Source organism: Lissotriton helveticus, chromosome 5_1 (assembly GCF_964261635.1).
Source record: "Lissotriton helveticus chromosome 5_1, aLisHel1.1, whole genome shotgun sequence".
Classification (NCBI taxonomy): Eukaryota; Metazoa; Chordata; class Amphibia; order Caudata; family Salamandridae; genus Lissotriton; species Lissotriton helveticus.
The window spans coordinates 1,176,360,937-1,176,382,659 of record NC_136065.1 but is presented as its reverse complement, the minus strand read 5'-3'; the positions used below and the strand labels follow the sequence as shown (position 1 = coordinate 1,176,382,659).

The 21,723-nt window shown below is 42.4% G+C and overlaps 1 protein-coding gene across 1 annotated transcript in view; it reads left to right on the top strand.

Moving 5' to 3' along the window:
• Nucleotides 1-21,723, top strand: part of AFAP1L2 (actin filament associated protein 1 like 2) — a 523,453-nt gene that overhangs the window by 253,408 nt on the left and 248,322 nt on the right. Inside the window, exon 3 of the mRNA XM_078643868.1 lies at nucleotides 7,972-8,052. Coding sequence (XP_078499994.1) covers nucleotides 7,972-8,052 — 81 coding nt within the window. The remainder of the gene's footprint in view (nucleotides 1-7,971; nucleotides 8,053-21,723) is intronic.

Sequence of the window (21,723 nt, the reverse complement as noted above, 5' to 3'; positions counted from 1 at the left end):
TTGCCCAGCTTTGGGGTTCGCATAGGCCACCTACCCTGTCCGCCTGGAAAGACAACATCGATTGGTGCATGTTCCGAGAGAAGACTGTGTACCTTTCCCGGGGACGTCCCAAGAAATGGGGTCATGTCTGGTCCCAATGGAACGCATATCGGGGTAATATATGCACTCCCCCCCACGATTTGTCTACTGATGTGTCCTTATCCCCCTAGTAGGCGTTCATTTGTTATCACTGATGCATTTGTTGCTTGTCTCTTCGCTTGCCCCTACCCCTATTTTAACTGATTGTCATGTGTTGCTTCTGTCTTGAGCTCTGCCCACATGACTCCATGATATTGCTCTGTATATATTTTCTGCCTTGTGAAGTATTGTTTGTTGTTTGTTATTGTTCAATAAAAGTTTTTTTTTAAAAACAACAAAAAAAAACAGTCTGTTGGTCTGCTGCCACAAAAGGTGTGCTCTTCTGATGCTTTATATTCAAATGCTCCAACAAATCTTTAAACTCTCGACTGTTGAAAGGTAAACCATTGTCAGACTTCACTATGGCTGTAACACCCCATGTCACAAAGATGCCATCAAGTCTTTCAATGACTTGTTCTTCACTACTAGGTGAAAGTTTTTCAATTATTGGGAACCGTGAGTATTCATCCATAATCACCAGCATGTGATGTCCATTGTTGAGTGGACCGAAAAAGTCAATGGCTATTGTCTTCCATGCATGCTTTGGGAGTTCTGACATGCTCAAAGTGTGGTGAGTAGTTTTTGTCGAAAGGCAGTCGCATAGATGGCAGGCCTTTAATTCCTTTTGAACCCTGTCATCAAGATAAGGTAATCAGACTCGGTCTCGGAGAGCTCGTTTTGTGGCAATGATTCCACAGTGTCCTTCATTGGCAACTTCAATTATTTTCTGTCGCAGACTCTACAGAATCAGAATTCTCGCTCCTCGTAGGATAACTCCTTCCTGAGTTATGGATAGTTCATCTTTGACATTTTTGTATTTTTGATATTCATCATCACTGGTGAATGGTTGAATATGTTGGTTCCATGACAGATGTGTAATTATATTCTTTAGTTCTAGCATTTCACTATCATGGCTTGTGGCGAACAAAATGGCAGCTGGTGTGTTTGATTTTACAATGAAATTTATATAGGTCTCAGCCATCTTGGATGGAGTACAATGACCTTGTATAGGCACTCTGGAAAAGTAGTCAACAGGGTTCTGATCCTTCCCTGGTTAACGCACAATGGTATACTTGTACTCTTGTAACTGTAGTCCCAATCTTTCAACTTGAGGAGGCATTTTGGCCTTTGGATTGTCAAATATAGTCAGTAAAGCCTGATGATCAGTTATTAACGTAAAACATTTTCCATACAGGAATACATGGAAATGTTCACAAGCCCATACCACAGCGAAGCTTTCTTTCTTATTTTGTGAGTCAGCACATTCTGTTTGGGATACACTTGTTCTTGCATATGCCACAATATGTCTTTGAGCATTCAGTTGTTAGCTGTGCTGTGTAAGGATAGCGCCTAACCTGACTGGGCTAGCGTCAACAACAAACGCTGTATGAAGGATTGAAGTATGTCATTTCAGTAGCATTCTCAATGGCTTGTTTAATTCTTTTAGAGATTTTCTCACATTCATGTCACCAATAAAATGAAACATTCTTTGTAGTCCGTTCTCTCAATGGAGCACTTACTGTTGCATAGACGTGTATGTATCTGGAACAGTAACTGTCCATGCTAAGAAATGAATGCACAATAGAAACAGCTTGTGGGGGATCAGCATTTGACAGCACTTGTACTTTAGCAGGATCTGGTGTCATACCCCTTCAAAAAAGATATGGCCAAAGAATTTTAGCTTTGCCTTATGGAACTCACACTTGTCTGCATTCATAGTCAAACCTCCTTCAGCAAGTAAATGACATATTTGTGCAAGAGCTTCATCGTGTTCTTTTTGTGTAGCTCTGAAAACCAATATGTCATCACTATAATTATACGCATTCATGACAGTCTATGATATATCGAATGACGTCTTGAAACAGTTCAGCAGCGGATGACACACCAAAACTTAATTTTTTGTATCAAAACAAACCAACATGTGTAGAAAAGGTTGTAATGTACCTGCAATTTTCTTCAAGTTCTAAGTGATGATAACCTTTAGTTGAATCAAGGCGAGAGAAGACCTCTGCACCATTTAATTACATTATCATGACAGCAATGTGTAGACCTTGTTCTCATTCAATTCCCTTGTTTGCCTGATGCATGTCAATGCATATGCATACAGCTTTTTCACTGTCCTTTTTAGGCACTACTACTATGGGAGAAATCCATGGCGTTGGACCAGTTGAACGATCAATAATGTTATGCTTAAGTAACGCTTCAAGTTCTTTTTCAACAGCTTCTTGCAAACGAAAAGCAATTCCTCTAGGTCTCTGAGCAACAGGACATATTTCTTCATTAACCACTTCGGCGCTGATGATGAGCTTAGCTCGTCATCAGTTGTGCCGCTCGCACGCTGATGACGAGCTGAGCTCGTCATGTAACACGCGTTTTTAAAAAACGCCGCATACAGCGGGAAAAGCCGCCGCGCGCATGCAGTTAATATGTAACTTTGATAGTCTTAAGCTTTTCCAAACCATGAAATATTTAAGGGAATTCACTTATTATTTTGTGTTGAGCATTCATGTTGTAATTTGCGGAAATCAGTCCCATATCAGCGGCTGTTATGAAACTGAGTAGACAGGCACTTGAAGTTGTGCCCTGTGAGGTTCCGTGAATTCTGAACCCATGTTTCAAATGTCATGGTTCCGTTACGATTTGGGTAACGAGGAACCGTAACCGATGAGTTCGGCAAGTACAAGTGATTTCGCTACTTTACACACAAGGATTTGCAGTGTAATCGAAGATTTGTTCTGAACCTTGGTTTCCATTTTGTATATGGCAGCCATTTTGTGGTTGCCCTCACATAGGCCGATGACTGCGGCCGAACAAGTCTTTAGCACACGTACACTTTAGCTGACTCCTGAATGACCTGAGTGAACTGACCCTGTTGCCTGAAGCCGACCTTGTTAGGCCAGTTCCTTTCCCAGTAGCTGATCAAGATTGAGGATCAAAGCACATGACATCGTAAAATTTTACTACACACAAATATGTCTTATCTTTCCTCCACCTGATTCTGTTTCTTTCTTTATGGCTTATTTATGATATGGGTTGTGGTCCTTTTTTATTATGGGTTCGTTCAGCCTGTCTTAAGAAGAATGTTGGGTTTGTCCGATGATTGATCATGGGCCGGGTAATTGAAAAGTGGGTTTTACCGTCATGCGATACCTCTGGTGTGGATACATGTGATTGGACAGTTCGTAAATGTAAGGTATTTGTCTGGAATGTGATTTTTGGCGTAAAAAGGGATGACTTGCTTTGTAAAATTGAGCAGTCTCCTGAGAACTCATACCGTGATGATTTCTAGGACTTCTGTTACTGGCTGCAGCCAATAAATTCGATCTTTGACGTCACCACGATGAGTCCTGTGTCTCTGTACTCTAAGACAGGTGAACCCGAAGACTTTGGGCGTGCTCCTGGCGCCGCTGGGTCTTAAATAACCCGGTTCTTCAGTTGAAGCACATGGATGGGTGCTAGCACACTCCTTTCCTTGCGTTTCATTGTTGCTACAAATTAACCTTAACTTGTTTAGGGTGTCAATGCAGCCCATGTATACACTTTGGTTTTTAATGGCTTAAGTTGCAGCAATGGATATAGTTCATTGTATTTCTCCACAGGCATATTGTGTATCGATGTACCACTGTCGATAATGAAAGTTATCAAACAACCATTTACGTTCATAGTGATCTTTGGACAATGTTTGAATTACTTTGGCGTGTTGATTTTTCTTTGACTGATATTTTCTCTCACACGCGGCCAAACCAACATGCACATGATTTCCTAAGGTAAACATCAACATGGTGCAATCATTTTAATCACTTTCACTTTATAGTGATACAGAAGAACTTTGTAAAGATGAGTTAGATGATGGTCGACTTTGCTCAGTCTTTATTTGTCTCAACTCATGTCACTGCTTGGCCTTGTGGGTGTACGTCAAACATTAACTCTGGAAAGTTCTGGCAGCCGTTTTATATTCACGCCCAAATGCACTCACTTATTTCTTCGCTATGCAAACCGTTACAAAATAGTTCTCCTTCCCACAGCCTTTACATATCAGTCTAAGAACGGGACATTTACCTTTGTGTGAAAATAAAAAGCCATATCTAAAACACAAATTCTTTTTATGTGTAGACATCCCTGTGTGTCCTTCAGTCTTTTGTTTTGATTCCTTTTCACAATCAAAACGGTATTTGTTCTGGGCACCTCCAGGCTCCATGTCTGCCGCTTGCTCTCAGCACGCTATTCAGCTCTGGCAGCCAATAACACTCACTCCAGACTAAGAGTTTCTCTCAGCATTTGTCATCTGAATGAATCTGATAAGCATCCATCAATAAGTTTCAAACACATAGCTTCTTCATCATTAAATTCACTAAACTTGCAATATCTGGTGAGTGTGTTGAGTCTCTCCACAAATTCATCAATGTTTTCACTGAGTTTCTGGAGTTCTTGGTTGAAAATGAATCATTCGTAACCAGCATTTGGCATTGCATTAAACTTGAAACTCCACACTTCTTTAATCGGTTGTATGTTGGAACAACGAGTTCCACAACCACGACTTCCCTAGCAACGAGGTTGCAACCACGACCTTGTTTAAACCACGATTTTTGTACCACGCGTTACTTATCCATGATTTTTTGTGTTAAAAAATGCTTTTATACTACTACTTTGATCCCCCAAAACCCTCCTGCTCCATAAAAACAAATTTGCCCCACACCCTACTAAGAAACCCTTTCACCCATCCCCCTAAAAACTAATTCCAACCCCCTAAAAACGAACTCAACCCCCTTATAACTAATTCCCCCCTTAAAAATATTCTCGATTACCCCACCTCCTACAAACTAACTCAATCCCCATAAAACTAATTCCCCCAACGCCTCCTAATAACAAACTTAACCCCTTATTAACTAATGCCCCCACCTTAAAATTAACTTCGATCACCAACGCCCCTAAAAAACGATCTCAGCTCCCTACAAACTAATCCCTCCCACACCTTCTAAACATACACAATCACCCATACCCTCTAAAAACGAAACCCCAACCTCCTGAAAATTAACCCCTTACCTGTTCCTCTACAACGCTCCTCCGAACTCTGCCCTGCCAAACACTAGACCGACTCAGCCTTAACCAAGCACATGCGTGGTTAAGGCTGAGTCTTTGTTCGGGAAAGTCGTACCGCTTGCGGGACTCGTTGATCTGGAGTCATTGTTCAGGATGTTTCCCCTTTAATCTGATGATATGTCACTTCTTCATCAGTTCGCTCCATTTTCTTTGTAACTTCTTTGACACCATCCCCAGCAAGATTTTTGAGATGCTTGATAATCTTTTTGTTATCAATCTCTTCAAGTGCATCAATTAAATCATCAAATGTCTGTATCCAAGCAGTTCATCTATCACCAATATTTAGCTTTTTGGCGGTATCAAACTGTGGTGGTGGTTTCAGGAAAGCCATTTCTGGCAGTGGTTGATATTGCGGGTGGAGCTCCCTCCAGGCCCCTCAGCTGTTAATTTTAAACCTGTTCACATAAGACTTCTCTAAGGCCTTGGGAAGTGCGGGCCTCTGGATCATCCTTGATGACTTTTGAAATGATGGCCTCGGTCTTTGCCTCCATTGGGAAAGCAGCTTTTCACTATTCCTAAGATATCTAGGACTGTTCTGGTTGTCGCCCTCTGTTATGTTCCTGTTCCGACCGCCATCACGTCCCTTCAGCCGGTTAGATAGGACCTACCAGCGTTTCAAGCACAACCCCTGTGCTTTGTCTGGGTTACGGCACATGGCACTGAGTAAATAACTATTTTATTTTTTGTCTCTTGATCTTCACCACTTTCTAATGGAAAGGTTATCTCGCAATTTGCTGTCACTATTTGCTGCTCATTCAAAACCTGGTTGTATCTGCCTTCATCGTAAGTGTTCCAGATTATGTATGAATGTATATTGCGTAGCAGCGCAGCACCTTTATGTATGGTTTGACCTGTAGGTTCTCGGTCACTGATGTGTAGATTTCTTTGCAATGCTTTTGTCGTTCAAACTTCTTTACAGCAACTGAAGTTGCACGTTGACTCCACATGCATCAAGTGTCGGTTCCTTACTTCGACTGCAACACTTGTGGTATGCACAAGCAGTTTGCTTGGACCATGGCATACTCTCTGGGAGAACACTGTCAATCTTTGGGTTACTTATTCCACCCTTGTCGTCAGTTGTAGCGTCTTCCCCATCCTGGGTACCCGCCAATGACTACGCCACACACTGAGCTTAGTTTTCTTCATCTTTATTCCTCTGCAAGTAACTGCAAACCCAACATTCTAAACCAACCTTCATTGCATTATGCTCTAACACTTATGTCACAGTTCTATGGAGTCCATCCGGACCCAAATGGGTTCTATCCTTTCTAACTCTCAAGACACGATAGCACATCACATTATTCTCGGATAATACTTCCAAATGTGGATCTTCAGGAGTACCGTCTGGATTTTAAGACTTAAAGACATTTATTTTGGTCTGCTGTCAATCTGATAAGGTTTCTCATGAATACATTTCTCTACAGTGAGATAAACAAGGCCCATTTTTCTGAGATAAAAGGTTGCTCTTTTAAACTTTGTAATGCAATATGCTGATCATCAGGTCCAACTTCTCAAGAATGAGATACAAATAGAACTCTGTGTTTTTAAAAAGAGCAGACTCATTCTGATGAGCTTCAGTCACCCATAACTTTCTCTCAGCTCTGTTTTGGTGGTTCTATGGGCAAGCTTTCTCATGGGGCACCAGATTGACCTCCCACTACACATATGAACTTCTGTATTCAGAGATCACTCAGAGGGTCTCAGTTTGGCGAACAGAGCAACTTTGCATATCAATATTTGGGAACTGAATGCCTTGTTTTTATACATGGGACCCTAGCTTGAACTGCCCCATGCGAAAGTGGACCTTGGTCACAACAGCATTATTACTTCCGACCAAGCAGGGGGAGGCGTACAATCTGTCACTATTATAGCTTGGTGAGCCAGAAAAATGTACCTTGCACTACTTCATGTTTATGTAGCCTTCAAAGTAGGCTAAATAGGCAGAACAATTCATCTGGCTGCATCATGCAACACTCAAGTTGGAGTGGCGCACTAGGGCATACAGAATTGTGGATCTATAGGAGTGCTGTACTGATTTTAAGGCTTAGATATCTTTATTTTGTTCTGCTGCCAATCTGTTATGATTTCTCGTTAATGCATTTCCCCACAGCAAGATGGACAAGGCCTATTTTTCATACACTAGAGCATCAGGCCACAAATGATATGTACTTTACTAAGTTGAACTCACCCCAAATTTGCACAGTTATTAAGGCAGTCAGGGAAGGGACTTTGGGATGGTGTGGGGAGTAGGCTTACTCAGCATCATATGACAACTCATTTGGGAAAGCATTATAAACCACTTAGGTTATTACTTCAGTGCCCTTGATAATTCTTTACCTTTGCTCTTGCTTGATAAAATGGGATAAAGCTGTGTGCAAACAAATCCATGTTCTCCACCATTTTGGGTGCCTGGAACACCTTACACAGCTGTGATGTAGTGGGGTTCTGAAATACATGCTCCATTGCTCCTTTAATGTAGGCTTCTCCAAATAACTCCTTGCTGCACATCGTGCACGTCTACACCTGCTAAATCAGAGGGTACACTCCTCCTTTCAGCAGATGTCTGCCTCCGCAAAGCTCCAAATCAAGCCCCCATCTGTATCTTTTTGTCTGCTTCACCTGGACGGGGAGGGGTGGTAAGAATCCTCAGACCCATGCAGCGCATTGAAATTCTGTTCTCAATTCTTGTCCTAGGTGGCGACGAGGAGTACATTTATATGAACAAAGTGGATGTCAACAAGCGGCCGGAGCTGGTGCAAGAGAAACCAAACCGAGGTAGGAAAGGAAAGAGAGGTGAATCACACATTTCTGTGCTGTAACTACCACTGCGGCCATTCTCTGGTCAGTGTTTTCTGATGTTTTGTACTCAGATAGCAGGAGCGTGCTTGTATTATTTATTGTCCATATTACGCCATTTTTGGAGCACAAAAGGAATAATTTCCCAAACTAATGAAGGTAGAACAAAACATGTTATTGTAATGTGAATAAGAGTCGATCATTTAATATATTTTATTCGGCAAATATAGCCATAAAAATGCCGCAATACAGCGTACAGTTAAAAATGCAAATTATAGAAAAAGTGCAACCATAAAAACTGTATGAAACACAATAAAATGCTATTAAAACAAAACATATGGTAGGAGCAGTAGCACTCGATAAAATAGCTCTTAATTCATAACCACATAGGGAAAGGGTCACATATACATTAAATATACACTCCTGCATGTATACTGACTTCCAAAGCTCCAAAATGTCCTCAAGGGTTGGATGAAATCGCATTTCTGCCCCATAACCCATTTTAGATTATGTTACCAATTCATTCAATGACTCCTGGATTGCAGTTAAAAATCTTCCTATTGCACATGCCACACTTAAAAATCTGATATTTATCAACAAGCTGAGAGCTTGATCCCAGGTTATCAATTTTATAGGCAAAAAAGAGGTTTTAAAAATTCCTTCCGTTCTTCTAGAAACCACAAACAGTCCAGCAAAATATGTGGGCCACTGCATTTTACTTGTAGTCCACATGTACACAGACCCTGTTTATTAGTCATTGCAGTTTTTATCTTCCTATCCGCATAACATGGGTTCAGGCGAACTCTAAATTGCAATACTGCATTTCTAAGCATAGGATTAGGCATGGTCTCGATATAGGGGAACATATGATCATTAGTCCACCCGTTTACCAAGAACTGGGTGGATGATTTTCTCCCCAGGTAACATCAATCTTCTTCTCGAGCCTTAGTGTAGATAATAGCACAGAGCACGTGTTTGGGAATCTGCTGCCTAAGAGTCGAGGACTTTGCAGGAGGTCAAACAGGTGATACCTTAGGTCAGACCGAAAACTAGGGAAGGAAGATTCCAGTGGTTTTAAGCAAGGACTGTGAAACTGAGGCATTAAGGGTCGAGATGGATTTCAAAGTACATTTGGACATTGACAGGGAAAACAGAAATGAGGAGAGTCTGAGGAAGAAAACAGCGTAATAATGGAAGAGTTAGCTATGTTTGGCAGGTTATAGCATTGGGTAACTGCAAGTGTCCTAATGTGGTGCACTTTTAATTTTGAAATCGTTTTTATGTAGCTACTTACTCTGGGGGGGGGGGTTCTTGTTTATTTTAGTGCTCTCAATCAATTTTGTAGGTTTAAAATTACATAATTTTGAGAGGCGAATACAATTAATGTTATTTTTGCTCACTGAGATAAGATATTGCCAGAAAGGTAGTATTAGGGTCTAATATTGTTTCAAGTTGAACTAAGGTCTTTTGGATCCATAGTCAGCAATTTAATCACTAGACCACATTTCTACAGATTTATTTCCATGGCCATTGTATAAGCCAAGCTGTCTGTAGTAGAACTATGTCACCCTCCTGCAAAACTGCGAATTCAGAGGACAATTGCTTTCGTATGCCCTTATGAGCTTCTGTTCTTTCTCACAAAGCTCCTTTGAGGTTGATGATCTAGATAAAACTAACAATCCATGACAAGAGTGAAGCATGGCAGCATGAGGGAAGAACTATGAACTTCTACATTACTCATGATATTCAGTACCTGTTTGTAATCTGCTTTTACAGCACCATCCAAATCATAACAAAGTATAGTCACTTATATGGAACATCATAACAAAAACGTGGAGACAAAACAATAAAAATGTGTGACCAGTAGTCTTAATGTCAGCCGTGGCCCGTGCAGGTAAGACCGGTGGGGCGGCGGGCCGGGGGGGATTTGACACATGACCACGAGGGCAAATTAATTATTTATTTAATTTTCCCTCATGGTAGTCTGTTGAATGCTCCCCCAACCCGGCCCCACCGCTCTTACCTGCACAAGCCGTGGCTGCTTAATGTAGTGAAATGAAAGAGAGAGGTGAAAGCAGTTCACATAGGAAAGAAGTAGGCTTCGAGAGGTGGAGTTAAGGGAACAGTTGGCAGACACTAATGGGAATCCACCGTACTGAATGCCTTCTACATCATTAAGTGCAATACTTTAATTTTCTCCTTGGCCACGAAGGGCTTAATGCAAGAAACAATCAGCTAAAATTGTGTTTGTGAGAAGGTGTGCATTGGATGGCCTACTTGGAGGCCTATTATTAACTAGAAAAAAATTTACTTGATAAGTTTCTGGTAGTCTCTAGAAAGACAGATGATCTGTTACAGGGGTGGATGTGGGGCAGGCATTCCTGATACTTATGGCAGTTAGATAGAATGCTTGAATCAAGTTGAGTTTTACAATTTTCAATATTAGGCAGCTAATGTTTATAACACAGGAATGATTAAGATAATTAAGGTCAATGAGAGAGTTTTGCGATCCGGCTTCTTTGATTTAGAGATGAGCCAAGCATGAAACCGGTAAATTGCTTTTAGAAGAAGAAGGTAGACGAGTCTCTCTTACTCCATTAGTTTTGGAGAGCCGTTGCATAGTACAAAAAGTAGAATGGCAGAAGGGTGGACTTGATTTCTTAGTGGAGTCCCAGATGAATGAGAATCTGTTTGCTCATCTTTGAACCTGTTGTTTTAAGGATAAGTAAGGGTCAAGAAAGTGAAACTTAATAATTTCACTGATTCGGCAAACTGTGAGCTGAAATTTGATAAAGACTTTGCCAAGAGCCAGTTTTGTATGACAAAAAAACAGGAAGGAATAATAGAATTATTTCTGCTTTGCTATGATTGAATTGTAAGATACTGAAGGACCTGTTGTTGAGACCTTTCTACTGGAGGGAGATTCTGTAGTCACTCTAAAGATCTCCTAGGTGCTCGATGTCGAGTTCGTAAGGCAGTCAAATGTTCTGATGATTTGAGGTTTTCAGTTGGATTGTCTAGGTGCGACTACTGAGATCAGATGTGAACCAGTCCAATGCTGTAACTAGTAACCCACGGATGACTTAAGAGTGGAGAGAAATGTTGCATGGTCAGTGGTGTGAAAGGTTCTTTGTGGAGAATGGGTCAGGTTGAGCATGATGATCATCTAATACATTTCATTGCATATAAATGTTCTAACAAGTGCCTCAGGGCCATACCACTAATCCAAATTGGTAGGATTTAAAAGGTGTAAGAAGGAATGTGAAATTGGGTCATTAGTGTCTAATGACAGGAGATTTGCGCAATGACAAGGAGAGAGAAAGTTTATGTATCTACACAATATTGCATATTTGATACCACTGGCATGTTAACTGCCTACAGGCACCTAAATTCAACAGGTTACACAACCTAATGGTGATGATTTCCTGATGATCATTGTGGGCTTTGTTACAAAACAGCATTCACTAACATAGTGTTGTCCCTTCATCATCCTCACAATGAATTCCATCACTCTCGTCAATATTTCCACCTTTCATTTGACACATCCAGCAATTTGGTCATGCCTTACCCTTTCACTGCTAAGTGCAGATGCGTGTTACTTTCAAATGGTGTTCTATGTAATATATCAGTAATTTAACATTGTACGCTAAAAGATTCTTGCTGCTGCACATTGACAACTACCCTCCCATATCACTAACTTAAAGGTTTTTGACTGAGGAGAAGGCTTTGTAGAACCTGATAGATTTGTGAGCTTTTGGGGATAAAGCAAAGGGATCCCCTAATTTGCATAGGGCACGCCCCCATGCAAATGAGGGAGCTCCCCCTGAAGATAGCTCTGTCTGTTTGTGTGCCAGCGCTATTGGTATTACACAAGTGGCCACACGATCATCTGCAGCCCCTTCTGTAATTCCAAAGCGCCCTGGGGATGCACAAACGTGGGTGCAAATGTCTGCTGTGCCCCCAAGGCACCTTGTGTAATACTGCCCATGAGTGTTAAATGATGTTGATGTCCAAGTTGCACATTGGGTGGCAGGCACTGGCATAGTGAGGCAATCCAGATGGAGTTTTCCTTTGTAGTCACAAGGGATATCATTTATGCTTTATTGAGCTTGACAATAATAATTGATATACACTAACGAATAAGAGGCAGTTGGTCAGTGAGGTGGAGAACTGACCCCCTGCTGTGAGTGATGCCTTAGGCCACAGATCAGCTAGGTGTCTTATACACACGTCGAAGCAGCCCTGGCTTGCTGAAGTAACTTTGACAAAAACTGTGTATAGATATTTAATAAAAGCAATGTCTGTTTTAAACCCTGATGGACCACATAGACTAGTCCTTCCTGAGTGCAGAATGAGGGTCTCAGCGACCAATTGCTTCCGGTCTTCTAAAAAAGATGTCAACCACTTATGGACGGTAATGCCCAAACCCAGCAGAAATGCCCTTTTTCGGACCGCACAGGCAATAGCAGCTACACATTCAACAAAAGAGAAGGGTACAAGTGCTTTACCTCTACCATCCTACTGCCAATGAACCTTGAACAATTAAAGCTGATTCCTAAACACAAAAAGTAGCAACTAAGCAGTTCTATTTAGTGCAGTCCATGGATGATTGATCTTAAATTCCATAAAAACACTGGAGCCGTAATATTGAATCCCAGGGATTTAGTTTTATTCTCCACAACAACAATATTTAACCCGGAAGTGGAGAATAAAACAAAATCCCTGGCATTCAACCTTATGGCTCCAGTATTTTTAATGGATTAAAAGAAGATTCATCCATGGACTGTACAAAATATAAGTCACTATGAACTATTAATTACTTACATGACCTGCTGAAACGCTCACTTTTTTGTTTTTGGCAGTGCCTAGGAGAGTGGCATTTGCAAGTTTTGTGGAAAGAACTGCACGGCTGATATCGTTGAAAACTAACAACGGATTGAGTAATGTCACCACCTGGCACGCTGCTATTCACAAGACTCCACAAATCGCCAAGGAATGACAGAAACGTGGATCTGTATCAGGGTGCACGATCCCGATCAAGAGGCAGTCCCCTAGCACACTACCCATGAGGAAATGCAAGAATATCTTATGGCTAAATTGGCCATGAAGCCCGCACAGATTGGGTGGTAATGCTCCATGCCTTAACACCCCGTACGAACTAGGTCAAGTAACCCTTGTCTCCACCCCTTGCTTGACGTTAGTCCACATGGAAATTGGAAGCACTGAAAGAAAGAAGATCACCAAGACCTGATGATGACACTGATAAAAAAAAGGCATATTAGAAACAGTCTTTTCTGATGACTGTTTCTTGATCAAACTCCACCAGTTGTTGAGTTATTAGGAAACCTTTGAAGAACAGACTTTTCTTCCAAACTGAAATTCAGTCCAGCAGGAGAAGAGGGGATGAAGATAGTTTTGCTTTGACTCTGCTGTGACAGAAGTACTAGTATTGAAGCCAGACAAAATATGTATTGGCACATCATCATTCCACAGGATTTTATATTGTAATGTGTAAAGCCACTTTGCCAAGACTTTGCAGTAATGAAAATACACAGGAAATTCCTGCCTGAAATCTAGATGGTTCACAAGATATTTTTCAACATAGGCAGTCTTTTTTATCCCAGACACCTCCGATTCCACTCTGTGTGTCATGCGGTGGCAGCTCATGTGCCTTACTACGTCTATATACCTGCGTTCTTATGTGTTTGAAGCTCAAAGTAAACATGAGTGTAAGACCAGCAGCCTCCGCATCTATTGATAGTTAACAGATGAACCCTGGTAAAATACCCAAGCAGGTTAATACGGCTGATTGGTATGCAAGTGATGGTCTAGGTAAAAAAAAAGAAGGATTTCATGCAGATTTTAGGCTTTCTTAGGTCATAATATAACCTTATAGCCTGGAGTGTTGGGCTATTTCGGCCATTAGAGGCCTGAGCTGAAAGCTAGGGCCTTTAACAAGGGAGCAGGCCTTTAATGGACGGTATAGCCTGGCTACGAAGGGCTATAAGACTATTCGAACATTCCGCCACTTGAGGGCAGAATGTTCTAGAAAATAAAACAAAGGCTTCAGTGAGCCTGAGGGATTTAAATCCTCTTGGTTCCATGAGGCTTTTGTTCACTGCAACAGCTGTGAACGAAAAACATTAGAATGTTGGAGATATGGGCTTTTATCAGACATTAGAAGCATGGAGCACTCCATTATCTTCAATGGAGTTCTCAACATTCCAATGTTCGAATATGGAGTACTGTTTGTTGGGTGGTGAGATTGGCGAGAGGGAGATAGAGAAAATGTGTGTGTGTGTGTGTGTGACTGTATAGACAGTGCTATACAAATGTTCTCTATTGTTTCTTATTACTAAAAGTTCACTCACACTCTGAACATACTGGCTTTTCTGATTCATTCTAAATGAGAACACTGATATGTTGAGAGCTCCACTGAAGACAATAGAGTGTCCTAATAGTCTTCTAGCACTACTGCCTCAGGTTATATCGGTTGTTAAATGCCCTCTCCTCGTTATGTTATATGTTGGCAATACATACTATGAAATCCACAGGAGTGCAAGGTCAGATTCTGTAATAAAAGAAACCTGTAGCTACAAGCATTGTAGAAATAGGGTGTGAGTGCAGTATTCGGGCCATCAAAGGAGCCACTTAAGTTCAACAGTATCACCTTTTTTTGTATTGCTGTGATATGGCTGATTCAAACCTTGGTCTAAGTACCTAGCTCCACTTTTGTACTGCCCACCGGCCCCCATCCCATTGCTCTGAGTTGGCAATCTTTGTTGTTTGTAGCACTTCATACAACATCTAAATAAATAAATAAATGCTTGGGAATAGTGAATTCAAATTTCCTTCCCTCCCAAGTTTTCAAAAGAAACTGCACCATCTCTGGTGATCCTCCCATCCCATGATCAGCCTTTACTCACCTTGTTTTCAAACAATACAACTCCCCAACATTAACTATAACTGTGTATTGATTGGCAGCCATAACAAAACTTCCTGCAATCTATTTCATGAGAGTTTTAACTTATTGGTCCTCAATCGCCAATTTCACTAAACTCCTTAATCTACTGGAAGCATGGGTTTTTTACCACCAAACTTTTGTTTACTGTCAAGTTTATTTGTAATGGAAAGGTTGACTTCCAGTGTGAAATTTTCTCTCTTGAAGGATCTTTGATTTTTTTCTTATTCTTCTCACCAATGGTTTTCTCAGCCATTTCTTGCACACTTATCACAACTCACTCCTTTCCCACTTTAGATAATGGCTACAAACTTTCCTCAAGAACCATTTGTTTATGGATAGACTTTGCAAGATTATGAAAATGCGTACACCCGCCGAAGGCCAGAGAGGAACATCAAATTACTATAAACTTAAAACCCCAGTGACCTACCCTCCACTCTACTCATGACAAAAAAATAGATGACAAATTCACATATTTCAGTAAAGACACATCGATAGAACCTTATGTAATTTTACAATACTGTCTATACTTTTGAGGGTAGTTCTCTGGTGTCCCATTCAGATTTGCCAATGCAGCTATTCTGTGTCCTTCTCCACAACTTATAACAGGACACAATGAAACCTCATATACTGGGGTGCATGGACTCTTTACATTTGTTGGAGAAAAAGGTGGTAAAAGGATCCTTTCTCCCCAAAACATTTGTTATGTTCCAATGCCTTTGCCACTTTCTCCGTGCTATGAGGAACCCAAATATGACACAAGTTGCTTTATAACTAGGGCTCCAGGTTTTATGGTATTTTTTTTTTTTTTTTACATTTCCGTCTGTATTTATCCATATTTATTTTTGGGTAATTTTTTCTGTATTTAGCCACATTTATTTGTGTTGCAAGCAAAAGATGCTGCAGCTAGTATTTTTCCACATTCATTTAATTAGACAATGCACACTTGAACTTGGTTGTTATAGGTTTAGATATATATATATATATATATATATATATCTAGCAAAGAGCGCACCTGCGCTTTCAGCAGTCACCCTCAATGCTCTGTGCCTTCCAGCCTGAAATTTCCTCGTGCTCTGAAATCCCTGTTTTCTCCTTCAATTATTTCATGCGCCCAAGGCTGGAAGGCATGGAGCGTTGAGGGTGACTGCTGAAAGCGCAGGTGCGCTCTTTGCTAGACTTGTATTTCACACGGCTGCCCCTGGCCGTGCAGCAGAGCACCAAAAGGTTCAACGCCCCGAGGATAAAGACTGCTCTCCGATCCCTGAACTCTCCCCCTACTTAAGGGCACAACAAATTTGGCGAAATCTGCTGCAAACCGGCAAACCTACTCAAGGGATGCAATGACGCCTTCACCTGGGACTACATTAACCATCAACCTTGATGGTACGAGATGTCTTAGCCACCCCCTTTTAGGGCGGTTTGTTCTAATGAAATAAAGTTGGAACCATGAGGTGAAAGCATTGCCTGTTTCTTGCATCAGCCCCATGAAGAAGAGGCGTTGGCCTCGAAACGCGTTGGGCGCATGAAATAATTGAAGGAGAAAACAGGGATTTCAGAGCACGAGGAAATTTCAGGCTGGAAGGCACGGAGCATTGAGGGTGACTGCTGAAAGCGCAACTGCGCTCTTTGCTAGACTTGTATTTCACACGGCTGCCCCTGGCCGTGCAGCAGAGCACCATCCCTGGCTGAGGCAAACTGGCGGCACAGCGCAGAGAGGCCTGAGCGCTGCACTGTGCAGCGCTACTAAAATGTTCAACGCCCCGAGGATAAAGACTGCTCTCCGATCCCTGAACTCTCCCCCTACTTAAGGGCACAACAAATTTGGCGAAATCTGCTGCAAACCGGCAAACCTACTCAAGGGATGCAATGACGCCTTCACCTGGGACTGCATTAACCATCAACCTTGATGGTACGAGATGTCTTAGCCACGCCCACTTAGGGCGGTTTGTTCTAATGAAATAAAGTTGGAACCATGAGGTGAAAGCATTGCCTGTTTCTTGCATCAGCCCCATGAAGAAGAGGCGTTGGCCTCGAAACGCGTTGGGCGCATGAAATAATTGAAGGAGAAAACAGGGATTTCAGAGCACGAGGAAATTTCAGGCTGGAAGGCACGGAGCGTTGAGGGTGACTGCTGAAAGCGCAGGTGCGCTCTTTGCTAGACTTGTATTTCACACGGCTGCCCCTGGCCGTGCAGCAGAGCACCATCCCTGGCTGAGGCAAACCGGCGGCACAGCGCAGAGAGGCCTGAGCGCTGCACTGTGCAGCGCTACTAAAAGGTTCAACGCCCCGAGGATAAAGACTGCTCTCCAATCCCTGAACTCTCCCCCTACTTAAGGGCACAACAAATTTGGCGAAATCTGCTGCAAACCGGCAAACCTACTCAAGGGATGCAATGACGCCTTCACCTGGGACTACATTAACCATCAACCTTGATGGTACGAGATGTCTTAGCCACGCCCACTTAGGGCGGTTTGTTCTAATGAAATAAAGTTGGAACCATGAGGTGAAAGCATTGCCTGTTTCTTGCATCAGCCCCATGAAGAAGAGGCGTTGGCCTCGAAACGCGTTGGGCGCATGAAATAATTGAAGGAGAAAACAGGGATTTCAGAGCACGAGGAAATTTCAGGCTGGAAGGCACGGAGCGTTGAGGGTGACTGCAGGTGCGCTCTTTGCTAGACTTGTATTTCACACGGCTGCCCCTGGCCGTGCAGCAGAGCACCATCCCTGGCTGAGGCAAACCGGCGGCACAGCGCAGAGAGGCCTGAGCGCTGCACTGTGCAGCGCTACTAAAAGGTTCAACGCCCCGAGGATAAAGACTGCTCTCCGATCCCTGAACTCTCCCCCTACTTAAGGGCACAACAAATTTGGCGAAATCTGCTGCAAACCGGCAAACCTACTCAAGGGATGCAATGACGCCTTCACCTGGGACTACATTAACCATCAACCTTGATGGTACGAGATGTCTTAGCCACGCCCACTTAGGGCGGTTTGTTCTAATGAAATAAAGTTGGAACCATGAGGTGAAAGCATTGCCTGTTTCTTGCATCAGCCCCATGAAGAAGAGGCGTTGGCCTCGAAACGCGTTGGGCGCATGAAATAATTGAAGGAGAAAACAGGGATTTCAGAGCACGAGGAAATTTCAGGCTGGAAGGCACGGAGCGTTGAGGGTGACTGCAGGTGCGCTCTTTGCTAAACTTGTATTTCACACGGCTGCCCCTGGCCGTGCAGCAGAGCACCATCCCTGGCTGAGGCAAACCGGCGGCACAGCGCAGAGAGGCCTGAGCGCTGCACTGTGCAGCGCTACTAAAAGGTTCAACGCCCCGAGGATAAAGACTGCTCTCCGATCCCTGAACTCTCCCCCTACTTAAGGGCACAACAAATTTGGCGAAATCTGCTGCAAACCGGCAAACCTACTCAAGGGATGCAATGACGCCTTCACCTGGGACTACATTAACCATCAACCTTGATGGTACGAGATGTCTTAGCCACGCCCACTTAGGGCGGTTTGTTCTAATGAAATAAAGTTGGAACCATGAGGTGAAAGCATTGCCTGTTTCTTGCATCAGCCCCATGAAGAAGAGGCGTTGGCCTCGAAACGCGTTGGGCGCATGAAATAATTGAAGGAGAAAACAGGGATTTCAGAGCACGAGGAAATTTCAGGCTGGAAGGCACGGAGCGTTGAGAGTGACTGCTGAAAGCGCAGGTGCGCTCTTTGCTAGACATATATATATATATATATATCTATCAAATTAAATAAACATAATACTTAAACTTGAAGACGTTTCCATTGTAGGACAAGAACATGTGTATTTCAAGAGACTGTGAGGAAATTGGGGCTCTTTCTGGATGTTTTTTGCCTTTATGCCGTTTGGCTTCCGGACATTAGTACAGACTGAGGGAGTCCCTAAGTCCTAGTTATCCATATGGTCTGTACAGTTTAACCCCGGTTAGGACTTCTGATCTACAACTTTATCAACTGTTAACACCTTCACTTCATAGCAAAAGTAGTCCATGGAACAGCGTGCAAGTGGCCTCTTGGCTCTTGTACCCGTTACATGAGCCGGCATTTCACTTTAGGTGATTTGCCCAGAATCACGGAATGGGTAAGTAAACAAGACTCAAATTGTACTCTAATTCCTGCAATTTCTTCATGTTTATCATGTTCATCTTGAATGGATACCTTTTGCTTGGGGAGGGTTTTTCACTCAAAGAAAATAATGTTTTTGTTTTACATAGTTGTGCATTTTTGCCTGTTTTGTATAGCGTGCACCAAAGGCATTGAAGCGCTTGACATAAGCGCCAGTCTGATTACACAAGATCACTCTAATTTCTACATGCACCGGTAAATCAAGTTACTTGCCCAGGATCACAGGATGGTGAGCAGACGCCGAGATTTGGGCCTGGTTACTCACTTTAAGATAAATGAAAGTGCTGCCCGTGAAGGCCCAGTCTAAGAGCCTTAACCAAATGAGAGAGCCCTACTTGCCTACGATTTTGCTGGGCAAGGAATGGGGGCAAATATATTTTTCTCTGCTCCATATTATATAAATATTTATATAAAAAGAACAAAATAGTTTTAACAACCTGGAAAATACATGTAAGCATTACATTGCATTCTATTTAAAAAAAGTGACAGATACGTTCAAATGACCATCCTAGTCTTCGAATAACCCTTTAAAACAAATAGAACAGAATGATTTTCACTCCGGGGGCACTGAGTGCTAAATGAAGGGCTGGGCGAACACGTGGTGGTATATTATTTTTGGAAGGGGAAAGCATATTTTTCTACTTCGTATCATGTAAACACAGCTATTGTAGAACGAATCAATTTTAATTATATTTTTATCGTGCTGCCGCCGTTTGTACAAGAAGGCACAAGCTGCTAGCATGGTACAAATTCATCCAGTCAATTTCTGTACCAGTGTCCTTGTATTTGTTACTGCTGAAATTTGATTGGCTGCCTTATGTTGGTATTTTATACTATGGCGGATGCTTGTATGAAACCCAGTGGGGGCCCATTTCTGTAGGACTTGAATTTTCGTTCCAGAAGGCCTTATACGAAATGCATAACGCTAAGTAAATCGCCACGTGTCACACTGGAAGCACTTCAGGGCTCTCTACTGTCCTCCTTTGACAGTGAATTCAGCACTTTATAAAACAATAACCTTTTCTATAGTGCCTCTTACTTCAGTTTGTGAGGTCTGCATGTGCCCTATAAACCCAAATCTATAACACGCCATTTACCGACCTCGGAAGGATGAAAGGCTGGGTTGTGAAGTTGTGTTGTGCTGATCTCGCCAGATGTCAACAGCGAGCGCTTAACTGGCTGAGCTTCCAGTTGGAGCTGTGGGTCAGGGTTATGAGGCAGTAAAAGTGCTGTATGTTTGTGGCTAATAGTAAGCACCGACATGTTTGTGTATTACAAGCACTACAGGCAAGTATATATGCAAAGTGTAACAAGCCATTCCTTCACCTCTAGGCGCTTTGTTGTGTGGTGTGTTCATTCTTACACCTGTGCCTGCAGGGGAGGTGGTGTTAGGCACTGTCTGCAGGTACCTCCTGAAGTGGTCACAGTAGTCAGGTTTTCGCCGAACGGAATCCGTTTACTCGACTCTTAAAAGAAAACAGGCCATCCAAGTCAAACGAGGCAGAGCATGAAGTGTAACGGCCAGAGCTGCTGGTTTTGGGGCAGGGGGATTTAGTTTTGAATCTCGGCGCCGACTCAACATACTGTGATTCTGGGCAAATCGCTTAATCTCCCTTTGCCTAAATATAAAAAATGTTGATAGTCTTGCTTACTGTAACTGGTGCTCACGTAAAGCACTACAATACCATTCGGCCGAGTTCACACAATGGAAAACTAAAAAGATAAGCCCTACTGCTTAAACAATTTTTTAGTGGATCGGGGCAGCACCCTGCATTATCAATGTTGGCACAGTGACTCGATGTGCTATAATAATGACCTTTGCCCTCCTGGTAGCGCTCCATGCCCCCTGAACTCGACTTTGTGAATTGCCCAGGTTGAAAGTTTCCATAGTGTCCTTTACTTGGCCGTGACATCACTATTGTTACGGCGGGATTTCTGATCTATTACTATAGGTCTAGATCCCAACTCAGGCCGACTGAACCGTTGATACCTGTCATAGAGTAAAAGGCAATCCACTACTAGGTCAAGCTGTTAAAGACTTACACCACTCTAAAGAACTACTTACTACGAATAAGTTTAAAAGTTTATTATAAAGCCAAAGTTAACTGGAGATACAAACATCTCAAAATAAGGTTCAAAAGATATACTGGTATCAATACAAACATACATTTTCTAAATGCTCTTAATCGGCAGAAGAATATCACCAAAACCAATTAAAAAATCATCAGAGTTGCAAGAATAGACACAAGCTGTAACTTGTGAGTCATTTACAGAAAGGAAGGAAAAATTCAGATTAGACTGTCCCTACACTAGACTAAGTGACATCCCTACTTAGTAGAATCTTAACCTAAAAGGTGTCAGCCGTGGTGACTTCCAAAGAAGATCACTCACTTCCCTTAGTCTCCGTTATGAATCGGTGTCTCGCAGTTATCCTATCTGCCTACCCATCCGCTCCCTTAGGTTCCTCAGACCATCTGCCCTAACTCCACCCAGGGGTGCTGTCCCTAATACAAAAATCACATTTACAATAGAAACGCCC